The sequence below is a fragment of the Neoarius graeffei genome, chromosome 4, assembly GCF_027579695.1.
Source record: "Neoarius graeffei isolate fNeoGra1 chromosome 4, fNeoGra1.pri, whole genome shotgun sequence".
NCBI lineage: Eukaryota > Metazoa > Chordata > Actinopteri > Siluriformes > Ariidae > Neoarius > Neoarius graeffei.
The window spans coordinates 113,118,285-113,132,655 of NC_083572.1; the positions used below are offsets into that span (position 1 = coordinate 113,118,285).

Sequence of the window (14,371 nt, forward strand, 5' to 3'; positions counted from 1 at the left end):
AGAACAGAGCACATTACTCCAATTCTAAGGTCCCTTCACTGGCTTCCAGTAAGCTACAGAATTGACTTTAAAGCATTGCTGCTGGTGTACAAATCTCTAAATGGTACAGGGCCCAATTACCTCTCTGATATGTTGCAGCGGCCTAACCCAATCAGATCTACCAGATCGCAGCAGCAAAATTTACTATTAAAACCAGTTGTTAAAACAAAGTGTGGTGAAGCAGCTTTTAGCTACTATGCAGTGCAGCTATGGAACCAACTGCCAGAGGACATCAAAAATGCTCCTGCTGTTGGCAGCTTCAAATCTAGGTTAAAGACCAAGCTGTTCTCAGATGCTTTCTGCTAACTGATTAATATCATCTTTACATGTTTTAAACTTTACTTAACTTTTACAGTCTCTGCATGTTTTAAACTTTACTTAACTTTTATTCTATTTTATTCTGCTGTTTTTTACTGAACTTTTACTTCATTTTATTATTTTATTTCTACTATTGTTTAATTCTTCTTATTTTTTTCTCTCTTCTTCCCCATTTATTTTATGTAATTTTATTTGCTATTGTTTACTGTTTTGCTTTTACCTCTGTAAAGCAATTTGAACTGCCACTGTGTATGAAATGCGCTATATAAATAAACTTGCCTTGCCTAGCTGTGAGGCGACAGCGCTAACCACTACACCACCGTGCCACCCAACTTAACACTTGTGCTTCTTAACGCTTAACTAACAACGCTTCAGTGTCATGCTGTCAGGATGAAAATAGCAAGTGAGCCAGATGTTGAACCTATTAAGAACAAAATATACTGTATATTAATTAACAAGAAAACATCTCACAGGACATGAAGGCACATATTTATACTAACATGAACAAACTAAGTGAGTTAACTAATAAATGATGACCAGTCTGAGTGGTTCTGGTTTGTGCTTCTTCTTACAATTAAAAATGCTAGCTGAAGAGCCAAAAAAACCATGCATGTGTCAGGGAAAAACAGAGAAGAGGAACATTTGAGAAACTTCCTCATGGCACACTAACATGAGTTACAAAGAGGTCAGAGGGGAAAAGGTTTATATTACAATTTTATATATTTATTAACCTTTTTATTAGCCCCACATTGTGTTCTGCTCAGGATTTTGAGATGGATCTAATTTGCATTGCAAAACAGAACTGATCTTTTACGGGTTCTTTCTGTGGCTCTTCACAGGTTACTGTGTTTATCAATATTTGCCCATCATGCCGGGAAAATCGAGTCTTTCTAAATCAGACATGTTCAACATGACTTCCTGCCACAATTGAGAAAGAGAACTGGTACACACGCACACGCGCACACACACACACACACACACACACCCCTCAGTATTTTAGGAGCTAAGACAAGACGAGTGGAAGGAGATAAGGGAAGTGAACAGCTGAACACTGAGAGACGAGTTAATCTAAAGGTGAAGGGAAAGATAAACACAAAGAGCCAAAGAGGCCCAGAGGAGAAGGTACGATTTTATCATTTTATCATTTTCTATTCTGTAATATTTTGTAAAGCTTAAATGAGTCTCAGTGTTCAATTCCGTATATGAGTAACCCTTAAAGAACCCTTGAAGTGCTAAAATGACAGGTTCTAGGTGTTAAGAAGAAAAGAATAAGCCATAATTTGAGTTTATACTGCATACTTACCCAGTTAATACAGTACACACACACACACACACACTTAGAAAAACTTAGGTTCTTCAGGGTACTTTTAAAAAGGTTTCTACTTGGAAACATTTTCTTAAAGGGTTCTTCAGTTGATCTTCTAGGAGAACTCTTAAAGATGGTATGTAGAACCTTACCACACAGTATTTTCCTATCAGATCAGGCTTCCTAATCTAAACTGAGAGCCCTTAATGATCCTCTGAAACACTGTATTTAGTGTATGTATTACCTACGTTTATATTAATATTTATAAATATATAAAAGCCTTGAAATGGACTGATATAATGGTGACGACCCCTGCAAGAATTGACCAAGATTATGGAATTGTGATCCAATTTATGTTACCTCTAGTGATTTTGTTCCTTATTTGTGGTGATATTCACCCAAACCCAGGTCCTCAGCAAAATGAGTTCACTGCACGATTTACGAATGTTAGAGGTCTGCGCATCAACTGGACATACCTGGAACATGATCTTCTTTCAACACTTCCTCACATTTATTGTGTATCAGAAACTTTTCTGAATAGTAAGGTTGATGACGAGATACTAGTGGTACTTGGTTACTCCGTTTTCAGAAGGGATAGACCCAGTGACTCTGGTTGGGGCGGGCTAGTAGTGTATTGCAGTGAAGCTCTTACTGTTACAAGAATGTCTGACTTTGAGAACCCTCACCATGAATTTGTTTGCCTGGAATTACTCCTCCCAGGATGTAAGATTTATATGTTTTGTGTCTACCGGCCGCCATCAGATGATGACTCTTTGTATGATGTGTTATCTGAGACTATTGACAATATCCAAGAATTCCACCCAAGATCTGAAATCATTGTTCTTGGGGATCTGAATGCCCATCATGAAGACTGGTTAGGCAGCAATAAGACTGACGTGCCTGGAGAATGTGCATATGAATTTGCCATTCTGAATAACCTTCACCAACTCGTTGTAGAGCCTACTAGGCTTGGCAAGGATGGAAACTGCTCCAGATTAGATCTCTTCCTCACTAATTCTCCAGATAACCATGTTGTCACCGTCAGTGCACCTCTTGGGTCCTCCGACCATTGTGTGGTAACTTCTGTGGCAAACTACAGACTTCCAACACAGAGTAAACCAGGCAATCGTAAGACCTGGTACTATGACAAAGCTGATTGGGATGGAATGCGCTCATAGTTGGCCGATGCTAGTTGGATTTCTCCCTTAAAAGGCCAAAGTGCTAATGCAGCGTGGTCCTGTGTGAGAGATAAGATTAGTGAGGCTATGGACATGTTCATTCCTTCCAAGACAACCAAACATCGGTATTCTGATAAACCTTGGTTCAATGAAGATTGCAAATTAGCAGTCCAAAGGAAACAAAATGCATTCAAAAGGTGGCAAAATGACCGAACAAAGGACTCCTGGGCTTTGTATATTAAATCCAAGGCAGAGTGTCAGTATGTTGTGTGCCGTGCTCGTGTGCAGTTTTCACAACACTTACAACAGAATCTCAAGCATGCAGACAATAAGCAATGGTGGAAGCTTGTCAAAACAATGACTGACAGCAGCAAAACGTCTTCTGTCCCTCCATTAGTGAGCGATGGTAAAACTTTCAGTGAGGCAAAAGACAAGGCTGAGTTGCTGAACAAGACTTTCGCTGCAAATGCTCACCTCAACGACAATGGCAAGACTCCAGCATTAACTCTGAACCACTTCAGTGTTAAATCATGCAACTGCTTTGGAGATTAACTATCTGGTACTGAGGAATAGATTAAGTGCCATAAGGAGGAAAAGAAAGTAAATATTTAAGAGTGAGTGGTGTTTGAGTCACAGCAGGGTTACTAAAGGGCAACAAGATACACGTTATAAAGCAATCAGATTATTCTGATACTAAAAATCCTAAATTCCAATGTCAGATCTTTGTCTCCAGTGGAAGAGCAGTGATTCCTGAGTAAAGGAGATATTTAATCTAGAGAATACGAACTCCAAGAAGCTGCCAGTTTTCCTGCTGAGTGTTTATGTTGAGTGCTTAATGAGAAAATGAGTTTTCTTGTGCAAAAAATAAAGTTGTATGGAATTGACTTAAACCTAAGATTAACTTGAAAATGTTTATATTTAATGAATATTACAAATTTTATTTAGTCTTTTATTTCCTGAAAGTCTACCATTAATGTTTGTCCTATTTCATCCACCAGGATGTCAGTAAACACCACAGATCTCTATGGCAACGACTCATTTTCCTGCGCCTCCCCCTCGGTGGAAGGTTACCGCTACTTCGGTGTGTTCTGGGGTTCTGTCGTGACCATAGTGGGAACTGTGGGGAACGTCCTGACTGTTCTAGCCTTCGCCACTGACACCCATCTGCGCACTCGCTTCAATGTCCTCATCGTGAACCTGGCGCTGGCTGACATCCTGTACTGCACCATCCTGCAGCCAGTGAGCGTCGATTCCTACCTGCACCTTCACTGGAGGGGTGGAGCTACGTGGTGTAAAATGTTCGGGTTCCTCCTTTTTCTATCCAACAGTGTGTCAATTATTACATTGTGTCTCATTGCTCTGAGTCGATACCTGGTGGTTGCTCATCGGACTTCACGTACCGCTCGGCTGCTGTTGTCTCAGCAGGGTGTTGCTCTGCTCCTCATGGGTTCATGGGCACTTGGCACTAGCAGCTTTGCCCCTTTGTGGCCTGTCTATGTCTTTGCACCTCAGGTCTGCACCTGCAGCTTCCACCGCATCAAAGGTCGCCCTTACACCACCATCCTGCTTTTTATGTACTTCATCTTCGGGCTGGGCTTTGTTGGACTTTTCTACTTTCTGATCTACCGCAAGGTGCGTGTTGCCGCAAAGGCGCTGATCAAGTACAGGCCAAGTCGACGTTCCTCAAGACGCAAAAAGCCTGAGCCTGAAGGTACGGATGGGGATGATAGCGGAATTGGGAATGGGACTGCGGCGACTCACAGCAGCGAAGTCAGTGAGCAAGCCATCGAGATACACCACACCAAGACCAACATTAATGAGCCTCAAGAAAATTCCAGGGTCACCAATGCTGTTAATGTGGTATCAAATGAAACAAAAGATTCACCCAAAGTGGCAGCTCCAACTCCAGCTCCAACACCAGCCCAGACATCATCCTCAGGAGAAGACAACGAGTTTAAACGTGTAACCCGAATGTGCTTCACTGTCTTCCTGTGCTTTGTAGGATGCTTTGTACCTTTTCTACTCCTGAACATTGTTGATAAAAAAAGCCGAGCTCCACAGGTGGTCCACATGTTCTGTGCAAACCTCACATGGCTTAACAGCTGCATCAACCCATTGCTGTATGCAGCCATGAACCGTCAGTTTAATCAGGCCTATCGGGACCTGCTGGCCAAAGCAGCATGGCCAATAATGCGATTATGGAAAAAGAGCTGAAGGACATGTAAATAAAACTGCATCAACCAAGAAAGTCCTTGCTGCAGAACCAGGGGGTGGAGCCAGACCTGATTCAACTCCTCCTATAACCAGTAACCCATGAGACACTCTACGACAGGGAACAACAAACATAATTATCTGAAACGCACAGAGTTCACTATATGCCCTGGTTTGACTCTGTCAAGGTACAAGGATATGGTTTAGGTCAGTCTCCAGCCCCTGGACTGTTCGTTTGACTGTACCAAGGTACAAGGAGTCAGATCAGGATCAACTACACCCCCTGGACTTTTGGTTCAACTGCCAAAGTACAAGAAATTGGATCATGTCCAACTCCACCACAGACTTTTGGTTTAACTTCTTTCGGAAGTTAAACCAAAAGGAACTACCTATTCGGAACCATGATTACAGGACTTTTGCTGATTGGATTAGGCAGTGCCCTGGTGTATCGAGGAAATCAGAAAATGGTGACAGCTGTCCAAAGCCCCATAAAGCTGCCCGACATGATTGAAGTGGTGGGCAGAGCTGTCGGCACTCAGACTGTGGCTATTTAGAACTTGAACCACAACATGAATAACATCATGGAGAAGCTTTTGGCTTTGCAAAGGAAAATGGATCGATTCGGAGACCAGAATGGACAAACAGAGTAGTCGTGTAAAAGAATGCATCTACTCGCCCCAAGACCAAACAATCCCAATCTTATCTGGTTTTGGCTCCCTCAGACAGCACTGGTCTTGGCCAAGGCCGTTGCTGGAACAGCAACTCCCCCTGAAGATCACTGCAGTGAGATGCTCTTGCATTCCTTCCCCCACTTCCCATGGTCACTACTTTTTACCCCCAGTGTGACAAGCTGGGAGAGCGCCTGTCATGGCTGCAGATTGGACTGCTTGTTTGCGCTAGGTTACCTATACCTCTGCCCCTCCCATGATCACCCCCACCCTCCCCCCTCGAGTCCCGAGTTTTCATGTTGTAAAGTGTGTTATTTTGTGCTTATGTGCTGAGGTGTTTTTTTTATGTTCCCACACTGTACTCCCCACAAGAGCATAGTGTGGGGGTTGCTTTTATCTCCTCTCCTCATGCTACTCTGTATTTTTCATCCCTGTCTTCCTGTCCTGTCTACTTCCCCTGTGTCAATTGTATGTGTGTGTATATGTACGGACGGGTTGATGGCCAATTTCACTGGTATTTGTGACTAGTGACAATAAAAGGGGTTCATTCATTAACTCTGCCAAGGTGGAGCAGGTATGAATTCACAGCACACACACACACACACACACCCCCCACACACACACACTCCTGGACTTCTGGTTTGACTCTGCCAAGGTACAAGGAGCCAGATCAGGCTCGACTACACCCCCTGGACTTTGGTTCAACTCTGCCAAAGTACAAGAAATTGGATCATGTCTGACTCCACCCTGCAATTTTTTTTGGTCCAACTCTGCCAAGGTATGAGGAGCTGGAGCAGGTCCATCTCCATCCTCTGGACTTTAGGTTCTGCACTGACTCTCACTAACTGTAACTAATACCGATCAGTGCTAATGATGCACAAAGCAATACTACTAACTGGAATGTGACAGGATCTGTCATGCTTTATGCCAAGACTTTTTCCATTTGTTTATGTCAAATAGCTGTCATAGAAATCTCTGTGAAAGAGCTGTTACCATAGAAACGATAATGTATTATGATCTGTGTGTTATTTTACTGATTTTATATATATTTATTATTTTTTTTTAACATTGCTTTGTAATTGTGTGTGGAATCTGCTGGTCTAAATCAAAAGTTGTTTGGAGAAATTATCTTTATTATTACAATGTTATGGCTGGTACAGCTTTATTTTTATTAGAAAGCTTCTCTCCAATCACAATTCCTACTGGGAAAGATTATATTACACTGTTTTCTGTAAGATTCAGGATCTGTATAGTTATGTGCAAAATTTTGCATCTGTATTTGCTTTATAATGGAAAAAAAGGTAAAATCCACTCATCTATACATACACACACACACCCGCCTGCTGTTTTCTGCAGTTCTCTAATCAGCCAATCCCTTGACAGCAGGAAGGATATAGTAACTCATATAATCACTCTTTATAACCGTGGTGAGCAGAAAAGCATCTCAGCATGCAACAGCAGAAGAACACAGTGAGTTCCACTCCTGCAGCCAAGAACAGGAATCTTACAATCAACAAGTTCCTATTAAAGTGGCCGGGGAGTGTGTATATAAACTGTGCTTATAATGCTTTGATAGTTTACTAATACCTAATAAAGTTATAGTAAATTGCGATAAATAATTTGACTAAATAAATCAATCCTTTGGAATCTGTACGAGTTGTTTTATTCATTTAGAAATAATGACTAAACACACACAAGACACAAGTATACACACCTGCATTTCCTGAGATACAGTTATGGTCAGAAGTTTACATACAGTGACATGAATGTCATCTTGGATATGAATGTTATGGCAATATTTGGGCTTTCAGTCATTTCTTTGAACTGTTCTTTTTCTGTGGCAGAATGTACAGCATACAGCTTTAATAAAAAAAAAAAACTAGAATTGGGTGCACAAGTTTTAATTTTCTTTGGGTTTGGTGAAATCAACACAGGGTCAAAATTATACATACAGCACACCTAATATTTGGGTAAAATGTCTCTTCACAAGATTCACCTTGACCAAACATTTTTGTTTACCATGAACAAGCTTCTGGCAGAATTCTGGTTGGATATTTCACAACTCTTCATGGTAGAATTGGTAGAGTTCAGTTAAATTTGTTTGTTTGTTGTTGTTTTTTTTCTTGGCATGGACTCGACTTATAAGCACGGTCCAAATATTTTCAATCGGGTTGAAGTCAGGACTTGTTTTAAGCTTAATGTTAGCCTGCTTTATCCTCCACAACCAGCTCTGATGCGTGTTTGGGTTCATTGTCCTGTTGTAACTCCCAAGTCCCAAATCATGTTCAAGTTTCTGATGGTTTATGCTGAAGAATTCTAAGGTAGTCCTCCTTCTTCATTATTCCATCCACTTTGTGCAATGAACCAGTTCCACTGGCAGCAAAACAGCCCCAGAGCATGATGATCCTACCACCACCACCAGCTGGTACAGTATCCCTCTGTACATGGTGGTCATTGTGGCCAAACAACTCAATCTTTGTCTCATCTGACCATACAGCTTTCCTCCAGAAGGCTTTTTCTTTGTCCATGTGTTCAGCTTCAAACTTTAGTTAAGCTTGAAGGTGTCAATTTTGGAGCAGGGGGTTATTTCTTGGAGAGCAGCCTCTTAGTCCATGGTGATCTGAACTGTAGACAGTGATCCATCAGCTTCCAGTTCATGGCAGGGCTGTGCCATGGTGGTTCCCAGGTTGTTCCTAACCAACCAAACCAATTTCCTTTCAGCTGAGGGTGACAGTTTGGGTTTTCTTGAAGCAAAGTGGCTTGGCAAAGTGACTACACCTCACAATAACTTGGATGCAATTGTTTGAACTGATCTTGGAATTTGCAGTTGTTTAGAAATGGCTCCAAGAGACATTCCAGTTGTGTATATCTGCGATCCTCTTTCTCAGATCTGCACTGAGCTCCTTGGACTTTCCCATTTTACTGTGTGTTGGTCAATCCAGTGAGTGCTGTAAACAAACCCTTTATATGAAGGCACAGAGAAGCTACCAGCTGTAGTCAATCATGACCACTAACAAGAAGTTAAGAGACCTTGGCAAGATAAGAGACATTTTGGAAGTTTCAGCACCTCTGAATAATCTAAGTGAGCATATGTATATTTTTGACCCTGTATGTATAATTTTGACCCTGTGTAAATAATTAGTGTCTTACAGATGACTCATAATGAGGAATAACGTCACGATCACTTTAGTGGACACACTCAGTGACGACATTTTAAAATGTTAATGTTATAAACACACTATTTGTATTTGGTAATAAATATCACAGTTGAATAAAAGTTATTCACAAGCCATTATTTGTATTACTTATTAACTGTGTGAAGCATTATTAGAGTTTATGAAGTGATTATTAGCAATATTACAGCCTGCTAGAAATAAGCACAGGCATTATTTATGAATGAGTGTTTATGGAATTTATATATTAAACTACATCATGGAACTTGTCTGTTATTTAATTTTTTTTATTTGTCTGAAACAGGATGCTCCGAATGTCTTGATGGATGAGGTCATTTCCTCTTAATGTGAACTTGTATCCTGCACATTACAACACACACACACACACACACACACACGAAAAGTTGCAATATGAATGTCTGCTCTCTGATAAGCTGGGCCATGTTCTGACCACACACACACACAAACACACACACACAAAGTGCAGATTATGAGGACATCATGCATCTTACACACTGCGTGTTCTCTTACAAAGGTTAAGTGTTTACTGAAGGCTGACTTCTATACTGATTTTTTTTTTCCTCTCCATCTCAAAGAAGAAAAACAGATGGTCATATACCAGGGTGAAAAATACCATTCAAAACATTACACAGAATTGGGGAAAAACAAACAAACAACTGTGTGCATCTCTCCATCTCTGGCTTGGACAAATAAGGAGGTGAAAAAAAAAAAAAAAAAAACACATCGGACATAAAATCCTCCTCCTCCTCCAGTACATTACATGATCACATCTTATTCATTTGGATGTAAAATTGTTCAAAGCGTTTTTATTTTTGCATTTACACTCAGTGTGGGGCGGCACGGTGGTGTAGTGGTTAGCGCTGTCGCCTCACAGCAAGAAGGTCCTGGGTTCGAGCCCCGGGGCCGGCGAGGGCCTTTCTGTGCGGAGTTTGCATGTTCTCCCCGTGTCCGCGTGGGTTTCCTCCGGGTGCTCCGGTTTCCCCCACAGTCCAAAGACATGCAGGTTAGGTTAACTGGTGACTCTAAATTGACCGTAGGTGTGAATGTGAGTGTGAATGGTTGTCTGTGTCTATGTGTCAGCCCTGTGATGACCTGGCGACTTGTCCAGGGTGAACCCCACCTTTCGCCCATAGTCAGCTGGGATAGGCTCCAGCTCGCCTGCGACCCTGTAGAAGGATAAAGCGGCTAGAGATAATGAGATGAGATGAGACACTCAGTGTGCAGAAAACATTTACAGGAAGTAGGACATCGAGTCACATCAGACAATCATCAGACTCCATTTATTCATTAAAAATTTATTTTTTTTAATGAGACAATTGATACGTTATAATCCATTAATCAGTGATTATTTATACAGCGCTTTCTAGTACTTTTCATTTCATATTTTAAATTTTATAAAGTGCTTTGCCAGCTGACAGAATGTCAGATTTCTGCATTTCTCCTTCTGTAATGAAATAAAACTGGAGGTCAAATCTCACATCAACCTCATAATCAACCAGCATCTACACTCAAAACCTTGACTTTAACTAATTATTGTCACTTCATAGAGATGAAGTGAGTTCAGGGTGAAACGGTGAGCCAAGAGGAGATCACCATAAAGAAGAAGCTGTTCAGAAGTAAGACTTGGGGAGTTCAGTAAAGAAACAGCCTGATGTGGATTTTACACTGTGAGTAAATCTGAATTTAACTGCATTAAAACTGACAAAACTAGATTTACATTTCTAGAAGGAAGGACTGTACAAAGACAGAAAAATGAAAAACAAAAGGAAAATTCAGGGGAAAAAATCCCAATGTTTAATTTATATAGTGCTTTTCACCAGCCCAAGGACGCTTTACAAAGTAATGGAACTCCATGAAACAAAAAAGGGGAAAGACAGAAAAGAAATAGAAAGAAAAAAGATGACACGAAGTACAAAGGAAAAAAAAATTTAAAAAAAAAAATGTTTAAAACCAAAATGAAAGGGGGGGGGGGGGGGGGGGGGGTTGGAAAAAAATCTGGAAGGCAGAAAACTGAACATGTTAGAGAATAAAAAATGACAAAGAAAAAAAAAAAGATTAGAAAAGTCAGAGAAAGAGAAACAAAATCAAACAAAGGGATGAAGAAAAAAAAGAGTAAGCGTGAAAAAATAAGAAAAAAATATGAATATGGGGTTAAAAAAGGATGTAAACTAGAGAGAGACATAGGACAGTGATGCAGTCACAAAATTCTGTGCTGCTTTTTGCATTTCATCAAAAAACACAGAAACGTAAAATGAAATCATGCGACCCTGTAGAACAGGATAAAGTGGCTAGAGATAATGAGAATGAGATGTTTAAGAAGTGAATCTGGGACACGTTACAGCCACGTCAGCGTTTCATCTACATCAAATTTACACTGATGGAGCTTTTACACTGGGCAGTATGGTTACTATGGTTACAGTGTAGTTACTATAACTGGGGTAGGGTTAATACAGTTGCTGTATGAGGTCCTAAGGTTACTATACTGTTACTAAACAGCCAAGAGACTGTCTGTGTGTGTGTGTGTGTGTGTGTGTGTGTGTGTGTGTGTGTGTGGTGTAGCTCAACCTGATGCTACCACCTTCATGCTTCATCCAGTGATTACGTGAAGGTTTTAGCACTTTCAGGACACAAAGTTCTGTGTTCTTCCATAAAGACCAGCTCAGTGGAGTGCTTCATGTTTGCGCTTACACTTGGCCCCCTGGTTACTTCATGGACTAATCCCGCTTCTCTTTACCCGCTCACTGGTTTCTGGTAGACGGTTTCCTGGAGGCGGAGTCGCAGTTGTGTGGTATTCTTTCTATTTTTTAATCATGGAATAAATGTCACACTAAGGAATGTTTAAAGTTTGGGATGTTATTTATAACCAAACCCTGATGGATACTTTTCCAGAACGTGGTTTGGCTCACTCCTTGGTCTTTATAATGCTGTGTGTTGAGGTCACAAAGTTCTGGATTAGTTAGATCTTAGGGACGGATGTACTTATTTCGAGCTTATGCGACACTTTAATTGCACAAAGGGCAATTCTGCTCATGCCACTCCTGATGGTAATTGGTTGCAATACACCTGAACTAATTTGTGTTTAACAGCAACAGGGGGTGAACACTTATGCAAGATTTTCCCAATTAAACCCATTTTAGTTGCACGTTGTGGAAAATGTGGGGGGAAAAAAAAAAAAAAGTGTGCCAGAATTTAGGCACAGTAAGCATATAATGCATGACATAGGGTTTACAGTGCCAGTTATACCCTATGCAGTGAGTATATGTGGCAGATCACAGAATCCAGGGACACATGTCGGCCCGGGGGCATTTTGGGTTATTGACAGATTCAGAAAGTACAGTTTCTAAGCTTTCCAATGATGCCTTCCATGTGGAGATCTGACAATATTTGAAGAATGTGTGGCCTTTTGAAAGTGTATACTTCTTAAAATAGGAAAGGGAGAAAATCACCCTCAAAGTTTTCCATCTCAGCTACTCTGGGTGCAGGGCGGGCACATAATGCTGCTCATTTGCATGATATTAAGGAAAGCCCTACCCCCTACGAGCTAGCACGATACTACTTTCATGTATACAAAGATCACCACGTCAATTTTCCTTCCATGCAAAGTATGCCCAACACAATTATGAAGTACAAAAATAAGTCCTAAAGTATACTTTAACGTTTTGTGGTTGAAAAATTACTCACACCGTAAGAAAGAAAGATAGCACGATGATGACACAACTAACACAACGCTAGTTTCATGTAAAGCCTCGGTCACAACCGGCCGTACAGTACGCGCTCCTACAGCCGGTCTACATGCAAAAAACGCAAGAAACGCACGGAGAGCGCGCGTGTGAAACGCACGAGAGCGCGCGTGTGACATGCTGATTTTCGAGCCGCAGACCGGCCGCAGAGGTTCTTTGTCATGTCAAACAAACTCTACGGGCGCTTACGGTTTTTTCAGGTTGCAAGACAAACTTACGGCCAACGCGCGTCTTTCTCCGTGAAAAAAAAAAAAAAAACGCAGCGATTTGGGAAACGCCAAAAATCACACGGGCAAAAAATCGTACGTCCGGTTGTGACCTAGGCTTAACCAAACCACAACACTCTCCGTTACATGCAAAAATAACCACACAGCCTTAGATTAATAAACTCACCCCATCAGAAAGAGAAACGGCGCCTTGCACACACCAATGCCTCCGATGGAATGTAATCCTAGAACGGTCCGTGTATCATCCGATCATTCAAGTATTCCATTCAATCTGGAAAACGAGGTTGCGTTTTTTTTTGCTAGAAATGGTGATCTCCGATGTAAATACCGTGTGTCTGTTTGCTTCGCGGTGTTTCAGCTCCTCTGCGCTCTGTTTAGTAACTCATTCCATACTGAAATCACACGCCTGTATGCAGTTAAGTAGCCACGCGCTCAGCTCGCATCATACAGCTGATTCGCGGAAAAAAAAAACAAAAGACTTAAATCATCATGTGAATGGCCCATATGGTAATTTACCCACACCCCCCAGCAGGCTACAGTCCTGACAAAAACGAGACAATTTGCAACAAAAAATGTATGCTTTTCCAACAAAACAATCTATTATCTGAAATACTGATTGCATTCTTCAAGAGCTCAACTTGCACATGATGGAAAAAAACAAAAATCACAAATTTCGAAAAAAAATGCTTCTTTTGCGATTATCTCGGATTCGTTTCGGCCGACATGTGTCCCTGGATTCAGTGAGGGGTCACATATAGTACCCTATGCAGTGAGTATATAGTAGTGAGTATATAGCACACTATGCAGTGAGTATATAGCACACTATGCAGTGAGTATATAGCACACTATGCAGTGAGTATATAGCACACTATGCAGTGAGTATATAGCACACTATGCAGTGAGTATACAGCACACTATGCAGTGTGTGCCAGTGATTCAGAGCCTCACTGTTAATCAGCTGTTCAACAATTTTTACTTTTCATCAAGTCCTGATTCACAGCTCTAGGCATTTTAAATTCTGGTGAAATACTAATCATCTCTTCTGACTCACTGATAATTTTAAAAATGTTATTTGACAGATGTTCAGGTAGAGCAACCGCAACTCATTTCCATACAGTCATGCATTACACCTAGTGGTCAAAATGGGAACTGCAGCAACAAGCAGTTAAAACGTACGGAGATGTCGATATGGGTGGGATTCCTCCCACCCCATCCTGTCAACATTTTCAGTAGGAGGAGGGGCAGAGGATCTTGTTTATTTCACTTGCTACTAAATACCACAAGTTGGCCTAGTGGTTAGCGTGTCCACCTCTCGACTGGGAGATCATGAGTTTTACATACCAAAGACCAGTGTGGGAAATAAGGCCAGACCAGCGCACATTGACTTGTAATTTTCGTGTCTGTCTGTATTTCACAAGCACCAGACTGGATGACCCATGAAAAATGGTAAAGATATGGGTCTAATCTACTTCTAAATTTCTTCCAAATTG

The 14,371-nt window shown here is 41.1% G+C and overlaps 2 protein-coding genes across 5 annotated transcripts in view; one reads left to right on the forward strand and one right to left on the reverse strand.

The window, feature by feature from the left end:
* Nucleotides 1-14,371, reverse strand: part of stat2 (signal transducer and activator of transcription 2) — an 82,736-nt gene that overhangs the window by 16,149 nt on the left and 52,216 nt on the right. Inside the window, exon 25 of one of the 4 annotated variants that reach the window (XM_060920222.1) lies at nt 9,153-9,253. The exons of 2 other annotated variants lie outside the window; for them this stretch is intronic. In XM_060920222.1, coding sequence (XP_060776205.1) covers nt 9,171-9,253 — 83 coding nt within the window. In that variant the 3' untranslated portion in view covers nt 9,153-9,170. Of the gene's footprint in view, nt 1-9,152; nt 9,254-10,193; nt 10,359-14,371 lie in introns of those variants that run through there. One more of the 4 variants, XM_060920223.1, reaches the window with a different exon arrangement.
* On the forward strand, nt 1,344-7,367 carry gpr84 (G protein-coupled receptor 84). Its single transcript, XM_060920220.1, has 2 exons — nt 1,344-1,479; nt 3,840-7,367. Exon 2 carries the CDS (start codon nt 3,841-3,843, stop codon nt 5,053-5,055), a length of 1,215 nt encoding a protein of 404 aa, XP_060776203.1. The 5' UTR covers nt 1,344-1,479; nt 3,840; the 3' UTR covers nt 5,056-7,367.

Excerpts from the sequence above, each read along its gene's own strand:
- gpr84 (XM_060920220.1), top strand. The coding sequence starts at position 3,841 with ATGTCAGTAAACACCACAGATCTCTATGGCAACGACTCATTTTCCTGC.